General features: G+C 47.4%; 1 protein-coding gene across 8 annotated transcripts in view; it reads right to left on the bottom strand.

Moving 5' to 3' along the window:
* Positions 1 to 2,591: 2,591 nt before the first annotated feature.
* Positions 2,592 to 24,016, bottom strand: part of ERLIN1 (ER lipid raft associated 1) — a 39,131-nt gene continuing 17,706 nt past the window's right edge. For 5 of the 8 annotated variants that reach the window (XM_059729623.1, XM_059729624.1, XM_059729622.1 and 2 more), the window contains 8 exons: positions 21,327 to 21,388; positions 18,811 to 18,936; positions 16,903 to 16,976; positions 13,619 to 13,677; positions 11,660 to 11,751; positions 10,663 to 10,752; positions 10,215 to 10,294; positions 9,432 to 9,970 (listed from right to left, as the gene is read on the bottom strand). In XM_059729623.1, coding sequence (XP_059585606.1) covers positions 9,752 to 9,970; positions 10,215 to 10,294; positions 10,663 to 10,752; positions 11,660 to 11,751; positions 13,619 to 13,677; positions 16,903 to 16,976; positions 18,811 to 18,936; positions 21,327 to 21,388 — 802 coding nt within the window. In that variant the 3' untranslated portion in view covers positions 9,432 to 9,751. Of the gene's footprint in view, positions 2,797 to 9,431; positions 9,971 to 10,214; positions 10,295 to 10,662; positions 10,753 to 11,659; positions 11,752 to 13,557; positions 13,678 to 16,902; positions 16,977 to 18,810; positions 18,937 to 21,326; positions 21,389 to 24,016 lie in introns of those variants that run through there. The other 3 variants (XM_059729626.1, XM_059729625.1, XR_009462949.1) reach the window with 3 other exon arrangements.

Here is a 24,016-nt window from a genome sequence, read left to right on the forward strand (position 1 = left end):
CCCTGGAAATGCCGCTCCTTGCCACCTTCAGAGATCACTGATGCACTGGGATCACTGTACTCATCACTGGGGATTGCTGCTCCTTGCAGCCAGAAGGGGTCACAGCTGCTGCCTTGCTGGGGATCACTGCTCCTTACCACCTTCAGAAGTCCTCACTCCTTTTCCAGCTGTTTATGCAACCACAGCTTTGCCAGATCCTGGGCTGCCCAGCAGCAGGGATTTCAAATTTCAGAATTAAGGGTGTAACAAGTTTCCACCTGTACCTACTCTAGGACCTTGCTCCCACCGACACGTTCTCTTTCAGGTTTGCTGGCCAGCAGCAGTGCCATGTTAGATATCACCCCAACCTGAAGTCTCTCTTGTTCCTTATATGCACTCTGCACCCAAGGACTACCCCACAGCAGACCCTTGCAGAGTTTACAGTGAGTGCCAATTCCTCAGCGACCTTTACACAACTTCCCCTTGCACCATTTGTGAACCTATAACCTCCACAGGTTTGGAAGAGGGCAGCAGACACCAAGATCTGACCCACCTGGCCCTTAAGCCACAAACGGTAAAGCACAGGTCCAAGTATCCCCCAACCCTCTGAACATGCATGCTAGTGAGGGTATGGAATATGCAGTTACCACAAGAGAACGTACCCTATAGAACATGGGTGTCCACTATACAGCCCCTGGGGCTCCTCACAGGGTGAACAACCCACCTCTGGGGGTGGAATCAGGTGAGCAGCTGCCAGAGCCATTACATTGGCACAGCTCCAGAACCTGCAAGGTTAACACCTATTGCTCCCCTCCTCCCCCTGACTTACCCACATCCAAGATCAGGGTTTCAGGCACCATTGGCTTTCTCAACTAAAACTGGAAGTAGGGAAAGGGGTAGTGGTGAGTGGTAGGGATATTAAACCCCTGGCTTCTGGAACTGTGCCATCAAACTACTGTCTGGACCAATCAAGACCCCTGGGGATGTCGTGAGGGGAAGCCAGGCCCCAATTCTGCTTCCTAGGAGCAGGGACATTCACCGGGCAGGCTAGAGAACCTGTTTCAAGCAGGCTCGCCTGGGATTCCTTTGGGCGGTCCCCCATTTTGCATCCCGGGGCAGCAGGAAAAACAGCAGCTTGATTAACCCATTCCTTTGGAGCGTCAAACCACTGTCTGTATCAGCTGTTGTGGGAGCATGGAGAGAGCAGGCCAAGGAGTGCTCTTTAAAGCAGGAATAGCCTTGAAGCTAGGCCCTGCAGCCAAAGGCTGCCACAGTGGCCCAGGCTCTGTTTCAGGAAGTCAGAATCTACCATCTAGAGACTACATCATATGCTTTGTGCCGTGAGTGAGGTCAGAGAGCAACACAGGCAGGCACAGGGCACTAACCATCCGCTTCACGCTGAGCAGGATTCACAGCAGCAGCTCAGCTGCCCCTGCCTGGGATGAGCCCAGGACAAGCTCTCAGAAAGAAGGTCCTGGTTCCCATTGTCCTCAGAGCAGTGGTTCTCAACCAGGGTGCCATGGCACCTGGGGCACTTTGAGATCCTGGCAAGGGTGCCATGCAATGTTAATGGTGTAAGGTGTGCAAAACAGGATTCACAAGATGAACAGATTTCACATAGGAATCTATAGTTTTAAAACCATTCTGACCAGCTGCGGTCTTTCTGAGTTCTCTGCAATAGAAGAATTGTTCTAGTATTTTTCTGCAGGAAAAAAAAAGTGAAAACTAAGCTGGCATTGTCTGAGGGGTGCACCTTGAGACTAACATGGTTGAGAATCACTGCCTTCAAGCCTGAGCTCAAGGGCTGAGGGTTACCACCAGAGGGTATTCATCACAAAGCGGGGGGCAGCCCTCTTCCTTCTCTTCAGGAAAGCCTCTGCTCCAGCAACACAAGACAGCAAGAGGATCATTTCCACAGTAGCTACATTGCCTTGTGCTGTGGGATGTTGAACTCGGAGCAGGGCTGTATCTTGGCTGCATCCCCGTGGCAGAGACAGCTGCACCATGAGGGCTCCAGCTGCCCTGCCTGTCCCATTCTTGTTACTGGGATGGGCTTGGCCCAGCCTGCTTAACGCATGGATAGAGAACAGGCTTCACCGGGCTTCTGAGCTGCTGTGACCCCAGCACAGTGGATCTTGTGCTGCTACGTGGCCCTGGGGTCAGGAAGAGACTTGTAGTTTCTTGTGTCTACTCCATAGTGAAAGAGCAGCTGGGATGAGACTTGGTCTCTTGCTCTGTATACATAAGGGTACACAGAGCCTCGCAGCAGCTGTGGTGTGGGGGTGCAGTCCCACAGCAGGGTCCTGGTCTGGAGAAAGCCTGTGAGAGAGGACTGGCAATTTGCATGGAAGGCCTGGAGAAACCCCAGGCTCATGAATGAATCCCTGCCTCCACCACTCAGTCCGCAGCGTAGGTAGGGTCTTCATTATTAACCTGGGAGGACTTTGGGCAATGTCTTTTCCTGGCTTAAGAACCAAGTGACCATGAAGGCCCTTACTTACCATTGTGTGAGGGGAGAGCAAGGGCTGTAGGCAGGCTCCAGCTTAGTCAAAGAGCATGGTGCTGGAGCCTCTGCAGGTCTTTCCACCACGTAAGGCGCATCTTAAAAAGGGTGAGAAGTTGAATTATTTATTGCACCTGCTCTCATGCTGATCAGGGTCTTCCCATGCATCTGAGAGGGGTAGCAGGCTGACTGCAACATCAACAGGAGCTTTCTGCTGGAGAACATCTTATCCGGAGTGATGCTGGTTAGGAAGCAAGGATTCAAAGGGCTGGGAGACTGCTGCTTGCCGCAGAACTGCAGCCACCTGCTAAATGCTAACAAAATAATTTTATTCTTGTTTTATCCAAAAATTCAACATTGTGCATATACATTTGAACACAAACACGTTTCCAAAGGTAAAATTCCACAGAACCCTCTCCAGTGACCAGGAGAGATGCCCTCCCCAGGCAGATCCCAAAAGCCTGTGGCAAGAGCATTGTTTAAAACCAGATTTTGAAGGGCATCCACATTCTGAGATTGCAAGCAAGCAATTCTTGCCTCCCCGCCCCCCTCACAAGCTCTGGGAGAGTTCACACTCTTGGATGCAAAGTGCCCTTTGCCCAGAGACAAGGCAGGAGTTCCCATCTCCATTTCTACATGCTGCAGCTGGAAAACCAGCAGGTTAGAACAGGCAGAAATGATCAGAAGGTGGACCTGCAAATGGTAAAAAAAAAACAAACCCAGAAAGTTCAACATCAAAGTGCTGATCAGATGTCATCAGGAGACTCCTCAAAGAGAGATGTACAAAAATAGAGTGAGATGAGGGTATATAACATGCAACTCCCAGGCTTGAGAGAAGATATTGGAAGCCCTAGATGAAAAAGTGGCTGGAGGGGGTGGGGAGGGGAGCTCTGAAGGAGAAAAATCTCCAGGAAGGCTCCCTGCTAAACACTTTTTTTGCACTCAGCTGTTTGTGCCCAGCTGTAAGGCTGTGGGAGGCAGGAAATCTCTCTTGCATTTGTGCCCGTCCAGTCTGCTTGGGCAATGCAGAATTCAATGCAGCACTGAACAAACTGGCTCCAGTGAAGCAGAAGCCCCATGGTGAAGGACCTGGGGAGGGCCATTAGCACCCAGGCAAGTCTTTCTTGACTGTGGAGGAAGTGGTACTTCCTTTATTCCTACCGAGTACAGTACCTTCTCCTGCGCGCTGTCCTGAGCCCAGCCTGGAGTTGGGGGGAAGCAGGGGAGGAAGCGGGGAAAAAAACCCAACAAACTACACTCCTGCACTTTCACCCATGTCCACGAGCTAGGGAATTACTCCCCTTTCCCAAGTGTGGTGGTGACCACAGGTACACAGACAAAAGGCTCTGCCCCAGAGAAACGCAAGCTATGGTCTCAGCCTTGGTCCAAGAATACCTACTGCCACATGGGTTCCAGGCTTCCACACAGGCAGATCCAAGAGATTGGAAGAGATGGGGAATCTTCCTACAGCTGCCAGGCACCCTCACTGAGTGCCCTGGTGTATGGGTGCACTTAAACCAATGCAGCACTGAGATATGCAGACAAGCCTAGCAACACTCGCTTGTCCTGTCATTGCTTCCAGTGTCTGTGCCTGTTTCCCTGTGACACAGAGTATGCCAGGAGTGCTCAACTCCCAGCCCATGGACCAGATCTGGCCTGCAGAACCATGTGATCTAGCCCACAGGACTCCCCATGGGGTCTAGAAATTTGGCAGAGATGGCTAAAGGGAACAGGAGGGATCAGTGGCAATTAACTGCTGCTACCACTTCTCCACCACCAAATTTCCAAGCTCTGCTGGCCAGATGACATGACCCTGCATATGGGATCCCACCTGCATGCACAGGTGGGATGGTGAGCGATGGAGCTCCATCAGGCACACAGGGGGCTGGGGCAACAGAACCAGACCCTGAAAGCTAAGTGCACGGGGCTGGGGGCAAGTGGCAGGGCCTGATCCTGGCTTGGAGGCTGGGGTGGCAGGCATGATCCTGCAAGGGGCCACAGCTATGGTCGCCACACAGAGTGTGGGACCAGAGCCCGATTCAACATTTGCCCAATTGAGCCCCGGCTCTATGCTATGCTGGATTGGGCTTGCAGACCCACTTCGCACCAGTCAATTGGCTCTCAGAGCAAAAACGGTGGGCACCACTGATCTACACCCTCCTGTGTCTCTGGGAATGCAGGACCATTCGTGCAACAAAGGGGTCTGAGGATGCAGCACCTACAGTAGATGTATCCACATTGCAGGGGGTGTACGTCCCATTGAGGCTCACCACAAGTACACTCCACCTGCAGGCATGCTCTAAAGCTGGAAATACAGCAGAGATTCTGCTCCAGGCACTCTTGTGTCTTCAGCCTGGGGAATGTTTGGGAGCAGCCACTGAGGGTGAGCTCACAGCAGCCGTACTGGCAAGCTTGTAGGTTTGGAGCATGCATGCAGGCACAGGAAGGGGCTTGGCCCCTTCCTTACCAGGACCTGCCACCACTGCCATGTAGACAAAGCCTAAGCAGCTTCTACATGGCAGTACTGTCTGTACTGACTCAAAGCTGTTACTTGGTGGGCATTCAGCAGCCCATGAGAAGTGGAGGTGAGGGAGAAGACTTGTACAGACATTCTAATTCCTTGTGACAGGCATAAAAAACTCAGAGCCCCCGCTGGCAGGGTATGGAGCCAGCCCTACAGCCCCTGCTGGGGTCACCTTGTCCAAGGTTAGGTCATGTCAACTGACTTCACCATCTACTGCAGGGGTGGCCATCCTGCAGCTCCAGATCCACATGTGGCTCTTCAGAAGTTAATATGCACCTCCTTGAATCTTTGCACAATGTGATGCAACGGCTCTGGAAGCTAGTCACTGTGGGTTTGTGCAACGACTCAAGGAGATGCATATTAACTTCTGAAGAGCCGCATGTGGCTCTGCAGCCGTAGGTTGCCACCCCTGATCTACTGGCTTGTGCCATGGGGTAGGGACTGGTGGAGGTAGGCCTGTTCCTAATACACCTTCTATTCCCAGCAGCCTCCTCCCAACCTGGGAACTATCCCATGACATAACCATTTCAGTTGATACTGGCCAATTAGAAAAGGCCATGACTCCACAGGGAAGTGGCTGCCCTTTGTTCAGTACTAGCAGGGATTTGGATTTTTATGAGGAGTTGGAATTGGCCAGTTCCTCCAAGTCATCTCCAAGGAGTGCTATATGATCCACCTGGAAACAGGACACAGCTCTGTTTTTGCTCAGTCATTCCCATTTAAGCCCAGGTAAGCTCTCAAATCAAAATCAGGTTTCCAGTGGGGGGAGGGAAACTTTGCTGAACCACTATCTTTATGGCTGGTATCTCACCTCCAAGCAGTAGGACTTGCCCTTTTCTAGCATTCCTGTTTATACTTAGCAGGAAATGGCTGTAAATTGCACCTCCCAGCTCTTCCATTTACCTCCATCTCACCCCCATGTCTCTCTCTGCCCTATCTAACAAAGGCAGTTGTTCAGGCCATTTTAGGGCTTTCCCTCTCTGACCCATTATCTTACACATGTTGAATCCAACGCTCCACCTTGGCTCTGCCAACACCACTTCCATTGACTGCTGGCTAGTCCATGCTTTCCTCCCATCCCTTCATTCTTCCTCCCACTGTGTATACTGGGAGGAGATCCTACAGCTACCTACAGACACCATGACATTTTACATGCCAGTAGACCTTTGGCAGCAGAATAAGTGAGCTTTTGGTAGCCAGGATGTAGATGCGCAAACTCACAGACAAAAAGAGGGCACAAGCCAAGAGGAATATAAAGGTTGAGACAACAATAGGGCCTGGGACAGGATCATGAATGGCACGTGCCCCCGGGGAGCTCCTGCAGACATCGCCAGCACTGTCGACAACTACCTGCAGGCACTGCCAGCAGTGGCGGTGGCCAGGGGTGATCACGGACTGCCTGGATCACAGGGTGGTGAGCGGCGTCTGTCTGCAGGTGCCGGTGACAGTGTCAGTGGCGTTTTTTTGCAGGGGATGCACCGCCACATGCAGGGGGTGCACGTGCACCCACATGCACCCCCTATGCATCGCCCCTGGACAGGATCTCTCCTACATCGTAATACATTCTGAAGGGAATTCTCCCCCAAGTCCTAGAGCTGCTCTCTAAGGACCTCCCAAAATATGGTGTATTCTCCACTGACTGCAAACTCCCAATCAGGTGAAAAGATGCAATTTCTGCTGCTGCTTGGCCCCAGGAAACTGGATGGTGGTTCTGCACTTGCACAGCTAGATGCTCCTGGGCTCCCAGTTTGGCTGGGCTCAAGGAGCTCTACAAACCGAACATGAACAAGATCACAAGCCATTCTGCATCCAGGCTACTCGAATGACAGTATCTCGGAGACACAATTCTCTGGCTACAGAAAACAAACAAACAACCCCCCCCCCCCAAAAAAAACCAAAACGAACACAAAACCCCAAAAAACCAACCCAACCCAAAAAACCCAAGAATGGCATATAGTAATCCTGACAGCACAGTTCAGAGAAAGAACATGAGAGGCCTGGGAGAGGACAAAGCAACAGCATCAGGCCTTTGAAATAGTCTATGCATTCCTATGAGAATGCCTGCCCCAGGAAGAATGAGCTGCAGGAGACAACTTTGGCTGAAACTTGAAAGCAAAAGCAAAGCAGCTGTGGGGTAGTGGGCAGCAGATGGAGATCAACACTCAGCTGCAGAGTAGAGCCTGAAGAAAGCTGCAGGAGGGGTTCTCTGTGCCTGAGGGAAGAAAGCAGCAGTGACCCTGGGAAGATGCATGGAAGCAGTGCTAGGACAGAGCAAGCATTTTGTTGCATGAAATTCAAAGGCCAGGAGCAAGGAGCCTACAAGAGCTCTAAGCCGCAGGCCTAATTGCAGGCAAGCTGCTCTAATAGGAGTACAGTTAAAACTGAGCAGCCCAATCTCCACTCCCCATGCGTGGATGGCATTGCCGCAGGAAAAGAGGAACTGTTACACATGATAAGGCACCTTTAATCAAAGTCTGCAGCAGGGACTGCGCTAATCCTGTCACCCATCCTCCTTCTAACTAGTCAAGAGAATGAGGACAGGTCTCTTTCAAGACAGCATGCTGGAGAGATTTTTGGATTTGACCTTTGGACTGAATATGGCAGAGAACAAAGCAAGATTTTATTACTTGGGATCTACAAGAAAGAAAGATGACCAAGCACTTCCCCCCTGGGGATGTCTGCTCCCCAAACTGCCAGGGTAGAAGGGAAGACAGGACTTGAGTTTAAGAAGTAGATCAACACCTACCCTAGGAAGCTCTACAGGTAACCTTGATAGGGAGCAGTGCTACAAGGCAGACAGCTACAGCCAGCTGGAAGAGGGCTCCACACAGAGGCAATAGGTGGGGATCAATGTATAGGCTCTGGGCTGCTTTTCTCCCATCCTGTCACAGTTGGTTTGGAGGCAAAGAGTGCTAGTGCCCTTATGCTTCCATGGTATTCACCTCACACTCGTCTCCTCCTGCCAGCTAGAGATTATAAGAATCACCAAGAAAGCAACTGCAGGCAAGACAGCAAGATAAATACCAAAAAAAACCAAGGCAGAGGGCAAGGAGAGGAGACCCTGCCAGACACCATACCTAGAAACAAACTCCCTTTGCTACACGCCTGTCTTCTCCCAGCCTCTGATGGTGCATAGAAGGCAGAGAGCAGGTGTAGCGAGCAGCCTCCCTTACTGTTCTGCAAACATCAGCACCCAGAGGTGTGGTGTGGCTCTGCCTACAACCGGAGCAAGTTAAAAGATTCTCTGGCCAAACAGTTCATCGGTGGGAAAACGTGTTTTGAATGACACACAAATCTCTTAATTCCACCATCCCCCCTGGCTGTCTGGAAACAGAAATATTCCAGTTCTGAAGGGAGGCTGTGGTGCCTCGGGGCACTATGGCTCAGATGCCCAATTCTCCCACTCTGCTGCAGAATGGGGTCAGCTGGGTGGAACAGCTGAGGTCAGGCTCTGGCATTGGCCAGAGAACAGGCAAAGGCCAGGAGTGCTTGTTCTTGCCTGAGAAGCAGAACAAAGACTAAACTATTCCGGCATCCCTTTGAGAAGTGGGCATCAGGATAGCCAGCTGAATCCCTCTGCATGCTCCAAGTGCTGCTCCAGGCTTTCTGCATTTGCCCTCCCTCTCCTTCTCTGCATCTGAGTGGAGAGATGGCAGTCCTCCAGAGGTGGGAGGACCAGCAGAGGCACATGTGATCAGAAACAGATTTCAAAGCTCTGTCCTCCAGCTTCCAGCAGTTAATGCCATCTACTCGGCACCCTTCAACCCATCAGAGCATGGGGAGAAAAGCAATCTGTAGAGCCCCAAAGGGCAATGTGCTCTCCCCACAGCAAATAGGATAGCTAGGGAGAAAGTTTCCAAGGGCAAAAAGCCTCAGTAAAGCCAGCAGGGGTTCTTACTCTCAACAGGGGAGAGTAATGGAAGCCCATTAGTGACAAACTAGTGTCAAGTTCAAATGAATTAGCATTTCACTACACACCTAGAGGAAAAGATTAAACCTATCCGAGGATCTATTACATATGCTGTATTAAAAAGTCTACCTCAAACCAAAGCTGTCCCAGCTAGGACTCCAGCAGGTGGCTTCTGAAGAGTCAAACAGGAGCACACAGCAAAGCATGGCTTGGCTGGATAGAGATCAACATTTTACAGGCAGCAATGAAACATCCAGCTGGAGCACAGCACCAGAGGTGAGACAGATGTGCAGAGACAGTCGGGACCCCCACCCCCTTCAGTCACATTTCCCAACCTGAAGCCTCAGCAACTGGTTCTCCTGTCAGTGACCAGCCAGAGGCAGCATTGTGTCAGTCCAGCCTCAAAAATAAGCAGCAGAATGACCCCTGCACTCAAACAGGGCTCCAGAAGGCCAAACCTCCTGCCCCTAGAGGAATGAGGACGCATGCTTTCTAACAAACCACCTCCTGCAGGGTAGGCTTTCCTGGCTCCTATCCTTTAATATTCCAGTATAGGTACGTTTAGTACAGGATCATCCCTCATTTGGAAGCACCAGCTTAAAATAGGAAGAGAGAAGAGGGAAAGGCAGAGAGCTTGAAACATTTGCTGCTAAAACAAAATCAACCCAATTGCTGGGTACGTTCAGGATGCCTGTGCACACACTGCGTCTCTCCCATTGGCACAGAGCAGAATGGCAGGCACTGTCCCTGTAGCACAGCTGGGTAGGACATCTGTGTAGACCAGGCATCCTCTTCTTCCAGCTCTTGTTCAGCTGAAGTCTCTCCCCTTCTTCCATCAGCCTGCATTCTCTTCATTTTCGAGGCAGCTTTCCCCACAGGGTTCTGCGGCCTCTTTCAAGGGCAGGCTGGGGTCTTGTGCAGTCCTCTGCCACACATGTTTGAAAGTACAGGAATCCAGAAACATGCTGGGGATGCTGTCACCAAAATACAGCTTACTGTTTGCAGCAATGGCTTGATATTTCACTAGCTCCAGATATGCCGGCGTGAGTTTCAGCTACAAAGTGAGACACCACATCCTGTAAGGGGCAATGTTCCCTGGCAAGTATCATAAGTGTCTCCCTGCCCCACCCACCAGGCTGGATGTTGTGTTCAGGATTTAAATCCGTGCTCCCCCCCTTAAGTTAGCTAAAGCAAACATTCTCACATCATCCCTGCTCCAAGCCCCCTCCCAGTCCTGGGGGCAGCTAGAAGACTAAGCAAGCCCTTTTTGTCTTGTTTGCTTTCAGACACACCCTCACCTTGTTGGAGTCTGCCACTTTCTGAGCAGTGTAATAATCTGCATCAGCCTTCGCCTTCTCTCTTGCTAGGAAAGCAGCATCTAGTACAGCAGCAGGAAATCAAGTCAAAGGAGCAACAGTTAGCAGTGCAATGGCTAGGCCACCATGGACACTGAGGCCTGAAACCCCCAAAAGATCATGTTCTAGCCAGCCTGCCTGTGTCTACACCACAGCTTCGCTGAACAACCTTTCACCTGCATGCACTGCTGCCTTCCTGCACAGGAACCTGGGAGAGGGAAGGAGAATTCACCCAGCAGGCAAAAGCTGCAGCTGTGCAAAGTTTATTATCCTTTGTACTATGGCAGGTAGTACATAGTACCTGTGGTTGCTGGAAGGAGGGGGGTCTTTCCTGGGTTAACCTGCATAACAGTTCTTTGCATTGGGAGGTTCTATTATGTTCCATCATTACCTTCAATCTCAGAAATACGCTTCTCCGTCTCTTTTTCCATGATTTTCTGCTGATAATGAATCTTGGACACCTGAGCAGCCTTCTCTGCCTCTGTAATTAGACAGTAGCTCAGAAAATTCCTGCTCCTGCGCCAGCCCAATCCATACACCTGGGCAACAGTTTGGAGTAGACTGCACAGTATGTAGTGGCCAGCTAGACTTGCTACAAAGCCATCTCTGTATCTCACTTCTCTGCATGAACATCCTCCCCAGATCCCAAGCTGCTATTCAATACAATGTCATGGTACTGGCTGTTTGCATTTCAGGTGACCCAGGTAGCATCAGAAAAGATAGCCATAATGGTTGTGAAGCTGTCACAAGCACAGTGCTGCTGTTCATTTCTGTGAATTCCCGGATGCATGGACATTCAGGTGACAGAGCCTGACCGGTTTTGTCAGGGCAGCTTGGATTGCCAAGATTTACCAAGCTAACAAGCCTCCCCAGTGCAGGAGGGAGTCCTGAATCAGGCCAAGAATTTCTTAAGTGAAAAACCACAGCAAACAGAGGGTTTGGGATGTACACTACACCCCAGTGCCACTCCAGCAGATGCTACCTACACCTTGTCCAATCCCCACTTCCCTGCACTATTCTGCAGTGCTGGAGAAGGGGGAATAATTCCTAAGGGCAGTGATGTGGTTCCTAGACTGAAGTTGGACAAGGACACAGGGGATGACCTTCCAGCAGCTGAGGTGCCCCTGTTCTGCATGCAGGGACTGGATTCAATGCAACACACACGTGTGATAAGGGACAGGAAAACCGCCTTGTTCATACAGGACTTCACAGTGCCTGTGTTTCCAATTGCATTGCTTGGCCAAGTTGGACCCCACTCCATCAAATGGTGAGAACCATGCCCATGTCTGTTTTCTGCCCACCTAGTAAGTCAGCCCCTCCCTATCCGCTTGGGAGAATCAGCACAGGGAAAAAAACTGATAGATGCAAGCATTGCTTCTTCAATATACCTATGAGAGCCTTTTTCCTCTCCGTCTCTGCCTCCTTCTCCACAACTTTTTGCTTCTGGACTGCTATGAGCAGTTTGGTCTTCTCAGCTTCCCTGTACAGCAAAAGAATTTACAACAGGGATAATTCTCTAGCTCCTTAGTGTGGATTTAGGACAAAAGCCTGGCTAACAATGTCAGTGTCCCAGGAGCATGGGTCACTACTAGGGAGACAGACAGAGCATCTGCTACAGAATAACCAGAGAGCAGTAGTTCCTGAATACAGTCAGACACCCTAGTGAGTCTCAGGGTGGGGCAACCACACAATCTGAAAATGTGTTAGATGCCTCCAAAGAAGAAAAAATCCAGCTTAAGCTAATCAGCATTACGTTAATCATTTAATAGCCATTAGCCAGTTAGAACCCACTTAGTAATAAATGGAGTGACACTTGTTAGCAACCATACCACCCTAGTGCAGAGGCATTTATTCCATGGGAGACACCTGACTGGGAGCCAGCCAGCTGCTGGTTCACAGGGGCAGTGAAAAGCTATGTCCAGTATAAGCTTAGCAAGGGAAGGTGTTACTATATTAAAGATGGCTCTATATGCAAGTGCTTTTTGCACATTTGAGTCTTAAATTCATCAAACAGACCACTGAAGGTTTTACAGATCATCAAGACTGGTACCCATGCCCGAAAATAAACAGGCAGTCTGTCTCTGAGACACAGTGCAGAGCAGACAGTCTTTTCAAAGAGGAGCGACTGCATAAGCTGGAGCAGCCTACTGCTTTTCAGAGGCAGCCACTCAGTAGAACCCTTTGTAGTACAGAGCCTCTGGTGAGGTGCACATTAAAGAGATAATGCTTGCGGCTGTGCCAGAGCAAGTGCATCCTGCTGCTGTCACCTGGGAAGCCCAAACATGCAATGGCTCCAAAATGACATAAAGACAAACCTGACAGAGACACAGCACCCACACAACAGAGAAGCAAACTTCAGCCTTCCACAAGAGACCCTGGCCAGATCACTATACCTGCCATATGGCTGGGTGGTGTTTAAGCTGGTCACTTAGTCCCTTTCCCAAGATACCATCTGAAATACTGGGATACCAAAGAACACATATCAAGTAAGTGGGGGCTGAGTCTCAAAGAAATGGAGACAGAATCTTACCCTTAGTGCCTAATACACAGGCCAAGTTACAAAAACAAGCAGATAAGGAACAAGGGAAACAGTTTTCAGGGAGATTCAATGAGTTTAAGTACTAAATGTGACCCATCACAGAGAGGTCAAGCTCTTATGGTGAGGAACATCTTCTAGAACCAAGCTATTTAAACTTTATAATCCACTCCAAACAAAAGAGCAACCATGTGTGCAGGCTTACAAAATGGATTCTTAGCACTCTCATGCTCTCACCCTCAACTAGCTTTGCAGATGCAAGCTCCAAGATGTCAGCTGTAAAATGCTGATGGTGACATTTCCCTTCCTGGGTAAAGTGTCCTAAGAATGTCCAGTTTTAGATGTTAAGTGATATTAAAATACTGCAGGACAGGCCACTATATCTTGTAGTTAAGACATGTGATCAGGACACGGGAGGAAGATTTAGGTCTTATGGAATCTAGGGCACAGTTTAGTCTCCGTGCCCTGGGATCCCCATCTGTACAAGGAGGATGATAGCACTACCCTACATTGCAGGGGGGTTGGGTAGTTGAATTAATTAATGATTGCAAGGGGTTCAGATACCGCTACAGTGGTAAGAGCTAGGGAAATGCACAGACAGACAGCAAAAGCCATATCATCTCTCTAAACACAAAGAGGAATAAGGAGTTACATCAAATGGCTGGGCCTCTATAACATACCCCAGTGTGGCTGTTACAGGAGGTATGTAAAAGGGGGACCACGATTCACCTACAATGATGGCACACCAACCTGTTTATGTTGGCAGCCTGAACCTGCTGAACAATGGGAGATCTGTTGTGCAGCTACTCACATTAGCTCAAAATTTCTTCGGATGGCCTCAGGGATTTTGGGCTTTGTAACACGCACAGCCTAGAAAAAGAAAACAGAGTGTGTTTAAAAATAAGTTCTGCACAATGAGGACCACATAGCTGGGAAACTGCTGCAAGAAAGGCAGTGTGTTATGCTAAGTAATTGGATTGGGCAATGTCTTAGCTCCAAAACTCAAGCTACCAGCACCAAGACCTTTAAGTTGAAACACGCCCTACTATTGATACTTCCATTCAGATTCCCTATTCTACACTGAGAACTGCTATCTTCAGCCAAACAGCAGGGAAGTCTGAAAGTGCAGAGCCCAAGCTATGCTCAGGAACCATGTCCTGCTCACTAGCTCGTGCCTAGTATGCAAGCATGAGGCAGCACAGCCAGCTGAGACAAGCTCTGAGCATCTATCCCAGTACTACTTTCAGGCCTTCTGTCTTATGCTTGCTTCTTGCCATGTGCTCACACTGCACCAAGGCAGCTAGACTATCTCATTTCTGACATTTGGAGCATGCAACATGAAGTGGGCAAGGTATCCTTTTCGCAAATCCTCCTAGGCACAGCACAAAGGTGGTGCAACCAAGCTTCAAATCTGTATTAAATAGTCCCTATGCAACTGTTAGCTGTGATGGGTTGCATCATAATTGTGGAAAGGAGCAGATACTCTGCTGTAGACACCGAGAACTAGGTAGTATGTGTACATCACTGGTTTTCCCAGGTACCCACTTAAGCAACTATAAAGTTGTGTGCATGCATACTGCTTACACTAAGTAACTATTGTTTTAGTCTCAACTCATAACGTTTCAAACCTAAATTAAAATTACTTTTATTCAAAGCTTCCAAAATAATTTCATCTTGGGACACAGAGAAACGTAAACCAAAAAAAATCCCAGCAATTGTACGTAGGGACTTTGAAAGAAAGTGCAGACATGTCCAAAGACATTAAATGAGGGTGCTGACTTAGGATACAGAGTGCTGGGCAAGCTGCACAGTAAGGCACACTTATCACAGGCTATAAAATGCGGTTGTCTTGAAAACTGGGTTTTTGGTTGTAGTCATGTTGGCCTAAGGATGTAGGCAGGCAACGTTCTTTGGGTAGATGTGATAGCTCTTATTAAACTAACCGAGTAGTTGGAAAAAAAAGTTTTTAGCAAGCTTTTGGGCACAGTCACCCTTCATCAGGCAAAGAGAGTCTCTGGTGTCTTGAAAAGGGATCCAAAATGCGATGGCAGAGCCCCAAAGTAACTCTCTCTACGGAATGTTTTCAGCATAAGAGTTGGAAGTCACATGTTCACAAGGTTGGGCTCAGAGTCAGGATGGCTGACTTCCAACTCCTGACTCCTTCCAACAACCAAATTCTTCCATATGTTGTTTACAATGGGACAACAGAGGTCCAAGGATTGAATTTGGCTTTGCAGTTCCAGTTCAGCAAGAGTGACCGGCAAAGCACTTTTCAGTTTTGCTTGTGCCTTCTTGGTAAATAGAGGGTGCATCTACATTTGCAATTGATGTGCCTCAACAAACTCCAGTGCAGCTCACGCCAAAGTCAGCTGCTCCTGGCCACAGCGTCTTCATGTGTGCCTGGGACTGCAGCAGTTTGAGTTGGGGTGGAGCAGCCCTGGGCTGGAAGCAGGCTTGGGGGATCAGCCCCGGGTTCCAGGTGACGGCATCAGGCAGCAGAGGGGCCGTCGGGGGCATGAGAGTGCCCAAGGTGCGGAGCTGTTTGGCTGACCCTCCAAGCCTGCTGCCAGCCTGGGGCTGCTCTGTCCTGGCTCAAGCTGCCGCGGTCCCGGTCACTGTCCACATGTCCTTTCTGTGCAGTAAATGACTCAGCCTTAACATAGTACTGTCCGTGATAGTACTATCTTATGGTGGAGTTAATTAATTCACTGTGCTTTAATGCTAGTGCACATGTAGACAGTGACGCTTTACTGCAGAGCCAGCTCGTCAACTCTGCAGTAAAACACACATGTAAATGCACCCACAGGGCCCGAAAAGTGTTTTTTGGGTTTTTTTAAATTTAAAAAGGGAATTTCCTTCTTGATTTTTACCTAAGAATGTCAGGAATATACAGACTGGATAGTTCAGCGTGTTTTACGGGAACACCAGGACTCTTCCAAAGTGAACTGGGACAGCATGTTGACTCAGCTATCCTTATCCAGGCAGACTTCACAGTTGTGAAGACACTTAAGATTTAGGGAACTCAAACTTAAGGGTGAGGATGTTGGTTTTTAACAAATGCTTCCATTCAAAACGATAACCAGGCAAAGTTAAATGTGGTGGCAAGAGCAGGCAAAGCTAGCCTGACCTCCTCTCACCAATTCTACTTTCACTTCAGTTCCCTGGACCTCAGAATGGGTTCTCCTAACTGACTCTTTTCCATTTAAGCCCCAAGAGAAAACCCATTTTCTAATGTAAAATGCAAACAGAAATTCTTCTGAAAATGAACACCCTTGTCTGCACTTGCCAAAGAGACACAAAAGTGCAAACCAACCCCCTTTTTATTTCAGTTACCTTTAACAGATGCAATGACAACCAGGAACAGCTTTTTCCCCCTTTCATACTGACAGGCCCAAGTCACACAAGCCAGTCCTACCAATGTAAATGGTCTCAACACCAGCATAAAAAAGGATCAGAAGCAAAATTTAAAGCCCCTATGCCCCTGAGTTATTTACTTGAACCAATCCAGGGTAGAATTACTGCCATAAAAAAAATTGAGGCATGGCTACACCATCAGACAAGTCTTCTGTCCAGTTCATACTGATGTAGCCGTGTGCTCAAGGCAAACCATCGTCTGTTTCCCTACATCCAGTGGCAAGGCATGAAACTACTCCAGAAAAGCTGGTTGCTGTTAATTCCAAAACTGAAAATTACATCAGTGTAAATATGTCTTATGTCCAGGCTATTGGGAGAAGGTTGGCTCTGCAACAAGAGCAGAAGTGGAAAAAACTTTTTTTTTGTCACCAATGTTTGCAGGTTAAATCCTAATGCATGCAGATCTGTGCATTAGAAAGAGACCACTGCTGTCCATCTCTTCTGCACATTTCTTTTCTGACCATTACAACACTTTGGATTCTGTATGGAAAACACGTAGTTCAGAAGCGGTGACAGGCCCCACAGGAAACAAGTTCTGAAACCTAAATGGAGTGCAGACGAACCATGCATATGCCCAATGCTCAGCAACTTGAGAGCTCCACAGAACACGCAGGTGAAAAATCATTCCCATCCTGCCTCACCAATTAAAGTTTACATGGATAAAATGCAGAATCTTCCTACCTGGATGGTGAGACCTGGTGCCATGACATTGAGATCTTTCTGTAAGGCCAACTTCAAATTCTCATCTATCTGATCTGTGTTGAGGGGATAAGAGAAACAGCCTAAATGAATCTCTGGTTGGAAGGGAAAGAGTTAGCATTTCTCCTGGTCAACATTTGTGTAGCTATGCGAGCCACTCCAAGAACTTTGAAAGCACATGCAATATGCTGTTCACTATCTCGACTCCACAGAGATGCAGGGTCAGGGAAACCATGTGTGCTTATGGGCATGAGTGTGCTATTGTCACAGAAAAAAAAGTGGTGGCCAGAGCATGGGGAGTCCTGTGCATGTACTTTTGAACTTCTGCATTTAATGTGACAATGAATTTTCCCTTTCACCTGCTGCTCTCTGGGTATGTCCACCCTGAGTTCTGAAGGACACAGTGAGGAATTCCTTCTTCCCTCACAGTTCATTGGAAAGCCTCAATTCATCTTAGCCAGAAGCCCGGCCACAGCGATTTAGACACTAAAGATAGATTCTTCCCTTGCTGAGCTCACTGAAGCCAGGGTGCTGACAGCTGCAAGACATCGAAAGCTCTGACCTTACCACGCTGGCTTGATGCCAGTAGGAAAAAGCAGCCAGAACTTGCAACAAAACTCTGCCCTCCCCCATTCTGAGTCAAGCTGACTCCAATCCCAGTCTGAGACCTGGCCTTAAATCTCTAGATTCTTTAGGATCAGGACGCTGTTATAATACAAAAAGCTTCTCTAGGCCTGACACTCCCCTGCATAATCTTCTGAGAAAACATAGCCAGAGGTCTAGGACAAAGCACATGATCTCTCCTCCCTATGAAGGGCGTAAGGCTCTGGTTTGGCTCTAGTCATCCTTGAAGATGCTGCAAGCCTGTTTCTAAAATCACTCAGAGCAGACAACAAAGGCCAACTCACACACACGCCAAGAACTAAAGCGAAGCCTCAGAGTACAGCAATGCCCATCCCTACCTCCAAGTAGGCTTGGGAGTCAGCTATTTCCAAAAGATGTTTCCTTAATAATTAGGCAGTTTCCAAAGGGTCAAACTTTTATCTGCCACTAGTATATCACAGCATATCTGCCAGAGATTTACCATCACATACTGAAGCCTAAATGCAGGTAGTTTTCCTGTAATAGGAAACCTCTTGTGCCCCGACTCGCTCTTCCAGAGGGAACCCTCACCCAATGCTGGTTCCAGTGAGCAGGAAGCCAGTAAAGGAAAGGAGCACTGCAACTGGCATCCAGGCTTCAAACTGGGGAGGGGAAGAAGGGGGAAGAGAAGTCCTAAGTACATCACACAGTAGGAGGCAAATGGGACTTCCAAGTTCACCGTGCACTGAGCCAAAGCTGGTCCCTTATGAAGTGATTAGGGTGATGTGTGTGACCTCATTTTGGGGTAAGGAGTCAAGGAGGGAGGATAAGGGACTGAAAAGTCCTTTTCAGTTTCCATGAAGAAAACAGAGAATGGGAAGGAGGATTCCAGTGTAGGGTAGGGCTCACTTAGCACTGGTGCAGGGTTGGCTTGAGCAGTGTGTGACATCTATGTCCCTGAAAACCGATGGGCAGAAAGGGAAGAAAGGAAAATGGTGCCCCTTTTTGCTGCAGTGCAGCAGCAGACACCAGGCTGGTTTTGCTGTACCTGGCACCCAAGGTACATTCCTGGACAAAGAGGATTTGGGGGATTCAAATCTAGGACGTGTGAAGTCACATGAACAGTCATGACTGTTCAACACACACAGAATAATTCTAGAGTAAAGAGATACATGTACTCACAAAAGAAGCTTGTTTTGCACCCAGTGCTGGGCTTCTTAACTGACAAATCTGACTGAAGACCCTGGAAAATCCTGAGCTAAATTATACACCCATTTGCTGTGTGTGTTTAAGTGCCCACTTACTTACCAAACAGCTCAATGTACACTTCCTGGAGTGTGTGGGCACTGCAGAACTGATTCAGCTCATGGTGAATTTTATTGAAGATGAGGGTCTTATCATAGTCTGCAGTGTAGTTCTTCACAATGTCATACACTGGGGAAAAAAGATTTAATTACTAGAGACCAACTCTAGCACTGTAAAGGAACAATGCTTTGCTGCTTGCACACTATCTAAAGACAAATACATAGTCAAATACATGGAGAACACTAGTCTGCATAGACAAGACCTAAATAAGAAGGGTAATTATACAAAAAGTATTGCATATCTGTGACTTATGGTCTGTACTAACAAAGTGGGGAAAATGTGCCATGACTCATGTCAACAGGAACACAAAGTACTACGCACAGTGGGCCAAGTTAATGCTAAGTCTAAGAGCAGAGCAAAGAACAGAGTGATTTCACATACGGATGCTGCAGTAACACTTGTTTTCTCCATTAAAATCCCTTAATTTGAAGGAAAAAAAATGTCAGATTTCTCTTCCTGTGGGATTATATTCCACAGGAGGTACAAACAGAGCTTTTAAAAAGTTTCCTGTAAAGCAATTAGTTTCACAGGGCAGAAACAGAAGCACTGTAAATGCCTAACCCCCACTTGATACATTCACAAACTTGTAAATGCTGTACCTAGCTGGCTGTGAATTTTGCTGCACGTACTCGCTTTTGCAGTTTTCTGTCCCCTTTCCAAACTTAACAAAGCAAGTTCTTCTGAGTAAAGGCTCTTTGAAACATCAGCTTTGGTTTGGCCAAGTCCAGAGGATTTCGTTTTCCCATGGACAGGCAGTCAATCTTCTCATTCATTGCTATAAAGACCAGGGCTGGAAAATTCCAGCCTGGAGGGACATGTGACCCCGTAAGTAGAATCAGATTCTATGGTGACAAGAGACATAAAAGGCACCAAACTAGAGAAAATGGATGTGGTTTTCAGCTGTTGCAAGATGATTGTTCTGCCACAGCTGAGATGCATTCAAACTCTACTTTTTATTTGCCCTCAATCTAGCCAATGGAACAATTTGATGTTTTTGGGGCTCATTTTTGCCCAGTTACCTGGAAAGTCAGGCAGCTGACTTTACTATGCTCTAGAGGGAAGCATTCACTCCCCAGAAGGATGAAGATGGCAAACAACTATTTCAGAGGGAAGCAAAAGTCAAGAGCAACTCTGTTATAAGCAGGAAGCTACTCCTAGAAAAGGAAGTCCCCTCAATTGTGCATATCCTTGTTTAACTGTACCATATGCATTGAATTCACTGCCTGCGGCAATGGCTGAGCACAAAGACCCATTCCCAAAAGCAGGCACTTTTTGGTCTGTTCACTTATAAAGATGTGCTATAAAGTAAGAGTTGACACAGCAAAACATACGCAGAAAAGCAGCATGGAGGTCAATGCACCTGCGCCTGCTCATCTGTGAGACCTCCAGGCACAGAGGTGGAACTCCTCGAGAGGCCCCACTAAACTATACTCTGTTTCTCTAGCAGCATCCAACCAAAGATCTGGCAATGGCTTAAAGCAGGGGTGCTCACACCTTGGCCTGTGGGCCAGATGACACTGTACCGCAAGCCCTATCTGGCCCATGGGGTTCCCCACAGGTCTGGAAATTTGGCAGCACGGAAGCAATGGCATCACTCCCTTGCTGCCAAATTTCTGGACCTATGGGGAGCCCTGTGCTGCACCAGGCCACAAGACCCAATCCCAGCACATGGAGGCAGCACTGGTCCCCAAGGCCCAATCCCAGTGTCAGGAGCGGGCAGTGCTGGGGCCAGAGCCGAATCTCAGCATGCAGGGGTGTGAAGGGGCAGCACCAGGCCTTAGTGACCCAATCTGAGTACATGGGACTTGATCTGGCCCATGGACTGACCCCACACCATTTATCTGACCCGTGAGGCCAAACGGTTGAGCACCAGTCTTAAAGCAATGCACTGCATTTCCCAACCTCCCTGAAAGACAGGACAACCTTACTCTGCATCTGGGGAAACAGGCAGAAAAGATGCACACAAGCAGCCTATGTTACAGCCAGGACAAAACTTTGTCCTGCTTCCTAAGTTCCCCAGTGAAAGCTGAATGCAGTTTTATTCCTACAGGAAGAATTCAACTGCTTTTTCTTGAATGAAAAGTGAGTTTTATTCTAGAATTACAGGGCTTAGTTTGAGCTCTTCTGAAAATAGTCCCTTATTGTTTAAGCAGTGATTGGAGCAAGTAAAACTCTTCAGCACAGAGCAGTGGAGGTCACATTGAACTGAATAAAATAACCTGATGAGGTACACTGTGTGCAGACAGACACATGGGATACCGTGTGGGCCCCCCATCCTTTCGACACCACACACTTCCTCTACGATATACTGCACGGTGCTTTGGCCAGTCTAGTTTTAAAATTACACAAGCAGTGGGGATTCTACTTTCCCAGGAATACTAACTCACTGTCTCAACAGCCCTATGCAGTCAATCAAAGATCTGCTTTATGAAACAGGAAAAAAAAAAAAGAGCAAATACCTGCATACGGAGCTAACATATTCACAACTTCTATTCGATCAATGTAGATCATAACCCCACCACTACAAGAAAAAGAAACAGACTTGAGTAATGACAGCAAATGCTCATAAAAGACCCTGTTCAATGTACAACAATCATTTTTATTGACTTGTCCTGCAGTGGTGCAATCTACTTTTTATGCAGCATGCTGTACTCCATTTCATGCTATTATGAAAGAGACTGTGGGATTCTTAGATAAGAGTAAATCCCAGCTTCATCCCATTTGCATGAACTAGAAATGTATTCCAGCATGCTCCCAAAGCACTTTTATTTTACTTTGTGGTCCCTCTTTCTACTGAGCCAGAGACCTCAATAAAAGAAACCCAGAGACCTTTAAATGACCATAGTTACCACCATGAGGAAGGTACAGACAGAGATAAAATAGGTGGGATGGGGAGGGAAGGGGGAGACTAAGTATCCACTGAAAAGAAGCAGAAGAATTTCCATTCTGCCAAGCTGAAAGTACAGTTCAGTTTTTTTCCCCAGCCTGTCAGAAGGATGCTACATAATCTAATGGATGTTTCTATGTAAAACATTAATTCATACATTTAGTAAATTTTAACAGACATCTCTGATGTGAGCTTACAACAAGCAGAAAGACTGAGGAGAATGCAGTAGGTCCCACAGCCACTGCAGGAAGACTATTGTCACAGTGCTCCCAGACCCATTCCTCAAAACATACTGCTGATTATCTCAGGAAAAAAAAAGAATGGAAAAGAAAGACTCTCTCAGGAAACAAAGCCCAGGCTTGGCTTCCAGGCCATCTGAACTCTGCCCTGCTCTACTATTACTTAGAATATGCCCATATGTAACCCTTGAGGGAAGGTACAGGAGATGAATCAAGAATTATTGTTCAAATTGCAGTCCTCCCACCTGTAATGAAACCTGTGGGCTTGCCCCAAAGCTCTGAAATAGTTAGCTACTTCCAACATTTTTCTATTCTTTATCTTTGCATGTTCTTCTTCCTTAGACTTCTTAATCCCCTCAAAACAGGAAAATTCTTAGTTGAAGCCAAGTCTATTTTATGGGAAACAGATACCATCCACAACAGCCAAGGGGACATTCTAAACACCACTCAAGGGGTTCACAGTGCCAGAGACCTGTCTGCTCCAAAATCAGACGTTTTTCACAGCAAGGAACTAACAAACTCTGTTAGGGATGAACTGAGCTATGCCAGCAGAGAGGTGGTGTCTGCAGGAAAGATCCTCAGGGCCAGAAAATAACTAGCACAGGCTCAGCAATGAAAAACTCCTGTTTGAGATTTTGTGGGCTCTGCTGGCAGGTCTTGTGAGCTTCTTGATCAACAGTCTGGGTTATTTGAATAGACAAATGATATAAAAAGAGGACATAGGTTTAAAAAGAGGCCCTATCAAAGAGAATCATAGGTAAGGCTTGAGGAGGGGAGACATTCCTGATGGAAATACATGTCACTGCTGGATAGGAAAAAGGTCTGTGGCTTTTGTCACGCTGGAGGATAGCAAGCAGATGTTGCTGTAAAGTGAATTCCCACTGAGCTGTCACCTCTGGCATCACCAGGTTTTAAAATAATAGGGATGAGTAATGTCACCGAGCTAATGTTTCACAAGATTTCTTCTGAAATTTTCTTGACTCAAGAGGTCAGTTCTGCAACATTAGTAATGCACAAACGTGCATGTAAATAAATAATCCACCACTTGCAATGGACTCCGTGCCCTGCATCTTTTCTGGACCATCACAGCTACAACATCGCTCTTACACAGCATAAATACAAGCATTTGGGATCTTTTGAACTTGTTTAAGTTATCTTGTGAAACATGTACAAAGAGTTGTTTCCACGACTTTAGAGCTTATAATCAGTGGATCTCAACCTTTTCATACTCAAGGCACCTCTCAGAAAATGCCAGCTTAGCTTTCATGTGGTTTTTGACCACAGGAAAAAAAAATAGAGCAATTGTTCTGTGGCAAAGCAGTCAGAAAGACTACAACAGGTCAGAATGTTTTTGACATTATGGATTAAAATATAGAATGCCTGGGTTTATCTTGTGAATCATGGGTAGACATTTGCACACCTAATAGTGCTAATATTGAGCAGTACCCCATGGCACCTTTAAAAGCATCTCAGGGCACCGTGGTTGAGAATCTGTGGCTCAGCTAATGCATTAAGTAATTTTAGTGCTCTGTAACATTTAAACTTCAAGATTTTTTGCTCTAAAACAGTTTCTAACCAAATCAGGCTGACAATAAATCCATGATTCATGTGCTCCTGGATTTTTGTGAGGGTTTGTTTCATGATAGGGGATTACACCCTGACTAAGCCCAATGCAAAAATTTGTAGCTATTATTTTCCTGAGGTAACACAGAAATCAGTAGTAGTACTTCTAGCGTTAGTCTTTAGCGCTAAGACAACAGAAGAAGATCAGACAACAGTAGAGAAAAGTAAACAAGAGGCTAAGACAAAAATTTATAACCTAGAGAGCATGGCTTCTGTTGTCACAGGTGCAAATGCCCTCCAAATATCAGCTCTGGCAGCTGCAGAAAACAATACAAGAGCAACCTGGTGTATTCTCCCATTTCCTTCCACCCACATCTACATTTCTGAACAAACACTCCACCCAGGATTTATACACACTCATTCATACTCTCAAAGCTACTCTCAGAAGTATCTGCCTGTA

Source organism: Alligator mississippiensis, chromosome 6 (assembly GCF_030867095.1).
Source record: "Alligator mississippiensis isolate rAllMis1 chromosome 6, rAllMis1, whole genome shotgun sequence".
In the NCBI taxonomy this organism is placed as follows: Eukaryota; Metazoa; Chordata; order Crocodylia; family Alligatoridae; genus Alligator; species Alligator mississippiensis.